Source organism: Candoia aspera, chromosome 3 (genome assembly GCF_035149785.1).
Source record: "Candoia aspera isolate rCanAsp1 chromosome 3, rCanAsp1.hap2, whole genome shotgun sequence".
Lineage (NCBI taxonomy): Eukaryota > Metazoa > Chordata > Lepidosauria > Squamata > Boidae > Candoia > Candoia aspera.
Window position 1 is genome coordinate 179,772,404 of NC_086155.1, and position 6,000 is coordinate 179,778,403.

Genomic DNA, 6,000 nt, shown 5'->3' on the forward strand with positions numbered 1-6,000 from the left:
CTGGTAAATTCCTTTGAAAACATAAAAATGCAATATTTCATTACTGTATAGAAATTTGTATTCATTTTTTTAACCCATATTAGATTTATAAAATGAATGTTGGGTTTTTAAGATGAATTAATAATCCTAATGCTATTTGATTTTTAACTCAAATACTATTTTCAGATGTGAAAAGCTGATAAGCTTTACAACAAAGAAAAGGATGTAGAGGCTGGCATCACATATCACATTTAACTGTGGTAATGAATTAATCCATTTTCTAGGTTTACTCAATACCTTGAACCATAAACTAACCAAAAAGTCTGGGTCCAAACAACAGGCTAAACTACACACTGTCATGTTCATCGCAATCATTACACACACACACATGCACACATAGAGAGACACACATACACACACAAAGTTACACCTAGCCAAGCTTCACACGTTCTAGGGCTTTAACTGACTTAATAAAGCCTGTTGGATGAACATACCCGTTGAGAGTGACCAAATGCAAAGCAGACTGGGGCTTCTGTGCCTTCAGTAGGCATATTCAGAGGAATTTTGAATTAATACAGCTTGTCACACAATGATAGGAAAACCTGTACTTGCCAAAATTTCCACTTCTGCACAATTAGGCATCCTTGGTCTCTGAACAGTAGAGACAAACTAAATTATTCTGCTTTTCCAAACTTGCTTGAATGTTTTTGCAATTGATTGCAGCACTGGCCCATTTTTTATTTCTCAACTCTACACAGTCCCAGGAGGCCCAAGTGCTGAAACAACTGGCAGAAAAGAGAGAACATGAGCGAGAAGTCCTTCAGAAGGCTTTGGAGGAGAACAATAACTTCAGCAAAATGGCAGAGGAAAAACTGATACTGAAAATGGAACAGATCAAAGAAAACCGTGAAGCTAACTTAGCTGCTCTTATTGAACGTCTTCAGGAGAAGGTAATCAGGCTGAGTACTGGGGCTGGGGTATGGCTGGTTGGCGGTGGGTCAAACCAAAGTACAAAAAGTAAACTGAGATTGAGCCAAACACAGCTGAGAAAGCATGGGGGGAAACATGAGTCCTAGTCAGGTGTTGAGCAGGGATGTCTCTGGTAGTAGTATTCTAGTCAGGTAAGATTTTTATTTATGCTCAAGTGAATGTGGAAATAGAACCCCTTACCAGCAGGTTCAAAAAAGTCAGGATGGCCACTCTGACCATGCCATCAAAGCCCTGCCACTGTCTTACATATATCTGACCTCCCCATGAACCTGCTCCCTGCTGATTCAATATGGTTCATAAAGACCCCATCCCTCTTGTATACTGAATTCAGAATAATGCCTGAATATACACCCTTCCCCAGCCAGTTGCCCTCTTAAGTATCTTGGTTTTCAGTAGCCAAAATTCTGGAAATTCTTGGAATTGAAATATAGCATATCTGGAGGGTATTAGCTGGATTAGTAGCATAAATATATAACCCTCTCCCTTCAGGTGGATAAAAGGGATCACAAATATATGGAGATTTTGCCTGGCGTGGATGCAGTCCTGACCCTCTCAACCATGGCTCTCATACCTTTTAACCTACTTCATTTCTATAAATTGGGCATTTTGAGCATATAGACTAGCCCTGTTTGGATGCTTACCTGAATGTCTGAGCACTAAAACTGAGGAATTGCAGACGATACACACTAGTTTCATTCCTGTATACATTTTCCTTGCACACACACTGTCTCTGACTTTCATGAATTTGGCTTTAAGTAAGCCTTTATTAACATTCAAGTGAATATGCTTAGAGGCTCCCTCCAGACTAGTAATCCTCATAAATCAGTTGTATGACTGCAGGGAGATTTCCAAGCACGTTCACACTAAATACATTGAGTTCAGGAATGAATTGATGTGATGTCACAATAGGGCTCACTTGTACCAATTCCTTACTTTTAGCTCTCAGTCATTCTGTGAATACCAGAACAGAATGGCTATACAAATTTATGGGCACAAATAATGCATTTATTAATCTACCAAAATCAATTGGATAACTCCTGATTCTGGGGGAAGAAGTATGTGCATAATTTCACACAATGTAGACTTTTCACACACAAAGACTTGTCCCAACTCCTAGGCATCTGCAGAGGGGTGGGGTGGGTGAATGACTAGGACATGGCAACATGACCACATCTGCATCTCATCTCAGGATGCAAGCACACAAGACCTAGTTTTGTGTTGTGAAGTTGCAATGTGCATTTTTTCCTCCTTCAGCATTCCAGTTGGCACTAGATGCCTATGTCCAGACTGTTCTATTATTTTCTTCTATTCAGTTCTTTGTGAAAACAATTTCAGAATGACTGAAGAGTACATTATGAGCCAGATTCAGAATAGCCCTTCTCCTGAAAGAAAGGGGCAGGAAGGCAGTCTCCATAATTCTCTTTTTCCTTTTCCTTGCAATCTGCTCTCTGAAGTTATCATGACTCAAAGAGCAGGGGTTGTGTTCTGCTTCATTAAGGATGCTTTTTTTAATAGCCCTATCAAACTAAAATTCATGGCCAAATCTTGTTCTCATTTATCATTCTTTCTGAAGAAAGAGAGTAAGGTGGATGTTAAACCTGTCTCTACTTCGTTTTTCCCCCACCAGGAAAGGCATGCTGCAGAGGTCCGCAGAAACAAGGAGCTCCAGGTGGAACTGTCTGGCTGAGTCCAGCAGTGGAGGGAATGGGATAACTCCCCTGCCTATATTATTACAGATCATGAAATATTAGTATAGGAAATGTATGACATGGTTTAAAAAAATGAATCAAGAACTCAATAAAAACAAACAAAAAAATAAATAAAACAATGCAGTCTTTGCAGAATGATTTGCTTGATGTTTAAAATTAAAACTTGGATCTTATTTTGTAAATACTTACATTTTTGTTAAAAAATACAAGTATTGCATTATGCAAGTTATTTCATAATCTTTACACGTCCTGTAACAGGCTTTTGATGTTGTCTATTTTCATTCAGTTAAATTTGTTAGAACTTTGCTATGAAGTTCTCTGCAGCAAAATCCATGCCAAACTCTATGCTCGTTCTAACTGAAAACCAAGTCAGAAGAAGGTCTATGGTGCTACTGTCCAGTCATCGCTTAAAAATCTGGAAAGCTTTGCAATCAATAAGCTTAAATCAATAAGCAAATGACAGGTAGGCATTCTTATTTGATTAAATGGTCCAGAAAATGAAGTCATAGAACATTAAGAAATCATAATTTATTTACAACCCCAGTGTTCTACAATAGGGAAAAGAGGGCTGCACTGTACAGAAACAAGCCCCACAGAGTTCAGTGAAATTTATTCCCCATAAGCATCTAAAGGAGAAAGCCTTAGAGCACATCAGGATTTATTTCTGGATAAATATGCATAGCAGTATTCACTAAAGCTGTATGTCTTAAGTTTAGAAGAAAAAATGATTCTCTGTTTCAAAAAAAAAAATTTTTTCAACAAGAAGGCAAATAGATAGGTGATTTCAACTTCTTTTTAAAGAAAAGTAGGGAACGAATAACCATATTTGTCTGAGGGCAATTTTTTGTTTTTAAGAGACTGGATTCCAAAATTTCCCAGTTTCAGATTCACTGCTGGAGAAATCCATGGAGTTTATAGGTATAGAAGCTGCAGTCAGTTTCATTATCTTAAGCTCTAGCCTTCCAAAACTTGGTGCGCCCCTGTTGTGATGGCACTGCAATTCCTAGACTGCAGTTCTGGATGTTCCATAAACCCCAACATATGTGAAGGGTATCAGTTTGGGAAATAGGCACATAGTCTTGTCTCCAGTTGCTAAAATCTGTGAAGCAGCCAAGAGCCTCTTTGCAGACAGAATTCCAGCCTTAAGCTTTGTGATTTCATAACAGTGCAAGATGTTCCATGTGCTATTTTTCATCCCAATTCAGTGAGCTGGTCTTAATCCTACAACTTCTGCTCTATGGTGTTAGTCTGTCCTGCCTACTTTTAAAACACTATCTAAATGATGAGGGCTGAAGCAGTCAGGATGACTAGCCAAGGTGCTTGTGTCAAGTAGTGTCACCAAATTCAACACACATACTGTCTGAAACAGCTGCCAGCTTGAAGGTACCCCAAAATCTCCTGGAAATTGCTGCCTGCATATTCTACTCTTCATTAGTGCTACTTTCCTGTATGTCATTGTGAGCAAGCTGTGATTAATAAAGAATTGGAGTTCTGTGAACTGAAAAAGGAGTGGTCTGTTGTCTCACTTGGTCCCTTCCATCAACATAACACTAAAAACTAGTGTTATTACAATGAAACTGTTACTCTTACATTAGGTGTCAGGTAGTGTTTTTTTTTAACATTCCACTACTTTTCTAAATTCCACTGCTCATAAAATGTGAGTTATCCATTCCAGCATAAAATTTGGCACACGTGAAATAGTAATCCCAAATATCGGGTGAGATTGAGCAGATGTAGAATAGTTTAAAACTGGTAACTAGCCCCAAATATTGGAAATCTTTTTGTAGGCAGAGGAAACTGCCTGATTCAGTTTGGATGGTTGGAACTACTTTTCAAAATTCTGCATAGCCCCCCTGTCATGTTCACCGTTCCAATGTTACCGTTACATCGTAACATTTCGCATGTCATTTGGCTGATGCATGTTTTGTCTGGGAGAGGAGGAGGATTCCATCTCGTGGGATTGTTATATGTTAGCAGCTGGATTGGAATGTGTTTGGGTTATCTCGTGTGTTCAAGGTTCCTTTCCCAGGATATCAGCAGAAACGGTTACCAGCACCTGGGGGGGGGGGGAGGGATTACGTTTGAGCCGAGGGTTTTTAGTTTGTATTTGGCGTGCTTTTGCTCATTCTCAGCTTTCTCTGTATTTGCATACTATTCTTTAATAAATCAGATATCATTAAGTTCCTGCTTGTGAGTCTGAGTCTATTAGGGTAGGCAATCCTTACACCCCCCAGGTTGGTCTTTTGCATTTCTGTTAAATGAAGGTAAAGCCGATAAGCAGCAGGGAGGTCTATTTAAAAGGGGTGAAGTGTGGTCAAAAGATCATGGCACAAGTCAGGAACCAGCACAGATGCCATTGTAGCCCAGACATTTTTGAACAATGTCATCCTTCTAAATTAACGCTATACCACCTACAAGTCACTGGATGCCCCATTCAAACTAATGCATAAATCTATTAAGGGAAGAAGAAAAGGTCACTCATACTCTCGTGACCTCTTGCTTGACTACTGCAATGCACTCTACATGGGGCTGCCCTTGAAGAGCATTTAGAAGCTTCCACTGGTGCAGAACGCAGTGGCATGGGCAGTTAATGGTGGCGGTTATTCAGCACATGTGACACCAGTCTGCATTTGGGTCCAATTCAAGGTGCTGGTACCCACCTTTAAAGTGCTACACAAGTTGGGGCCAGGTTACTTATGGGGCCATCACTTCCCAATTGTTTCTACCTGTCCAATCAAGCAGGAGAGGCATGTTGTTGGCCTGTTGGCTGGTGGGGTCTCAAAGAAGAGCTTTTTCTGCTGTGGCACCTGCCCTCTGGAACATCATCCCTCCTGAAGGGAGAGGGACACTTCGTTACCAGATGTCAGAAAGATAACAAAGTAGGTACCAGACATGTCTCTCTAAGGAGGGCATTCCAGAGCTAAGGGGGCCACCACTGGGAAGGCCAAGCTGCTGGCAGCAGCCATTCACTGCATCTCAGAACAAAAGGACAACTGGAGCAGGCCTCTGAAGAGGATTTTAGGGTATGGTAAGTATATAGGAAGAGGCATTCCTTTAGCTACAGTAGTCCCAAGCAGTTTCTTCTTCATCTTCCCTGCTGTGTGGGGGGAAGAAGGAGGAGGAGGAGAATCAACCCTGGAAGCCTACTGAACAATGCTGAAATCCAGGATTTTAGTCTTCCTAAACCTCCAGATTCCCAACTTTTATTCAAAAAGAAAAGAAGCTAGGTAGCTTTGTGACCAAATGGTCCTTATCATTCCTCCCTGGCTTGAACAAGGAGAGGGGTTTCTTTTTACCCATCTTAAAAGAGGGTGGGGCTACC

General features: G+C 40.5%; 1 protein-coding gene across 1 annotated transcript in view; it reads left to right on the forward strand.

The window, feature by feature from the left end:
* Window positions 1–3,469, forward strand: part of STMN2 (stathmin 2) — a 38,844-nt gene extending 35,375 nt beyond the window's left edge. The window contains exons 4-5 of the mRNA XM_063299409.1: window positions 738–929; window positions 2,597–3,469. Of these exons, the coding sequence (XP_063155479.1) occupies window positions 738–929; window positions 2,597–2,656 (252 nt within the window). The 3' untranslated portion in view covers window positions 2,657–3,469. The remainder of the gene's footprint in view (window positions 1–737; window positions 930–2,596) is intronic.
* Window positions 3,470–6,000: the final 2,531 nt, after the last annotated feature.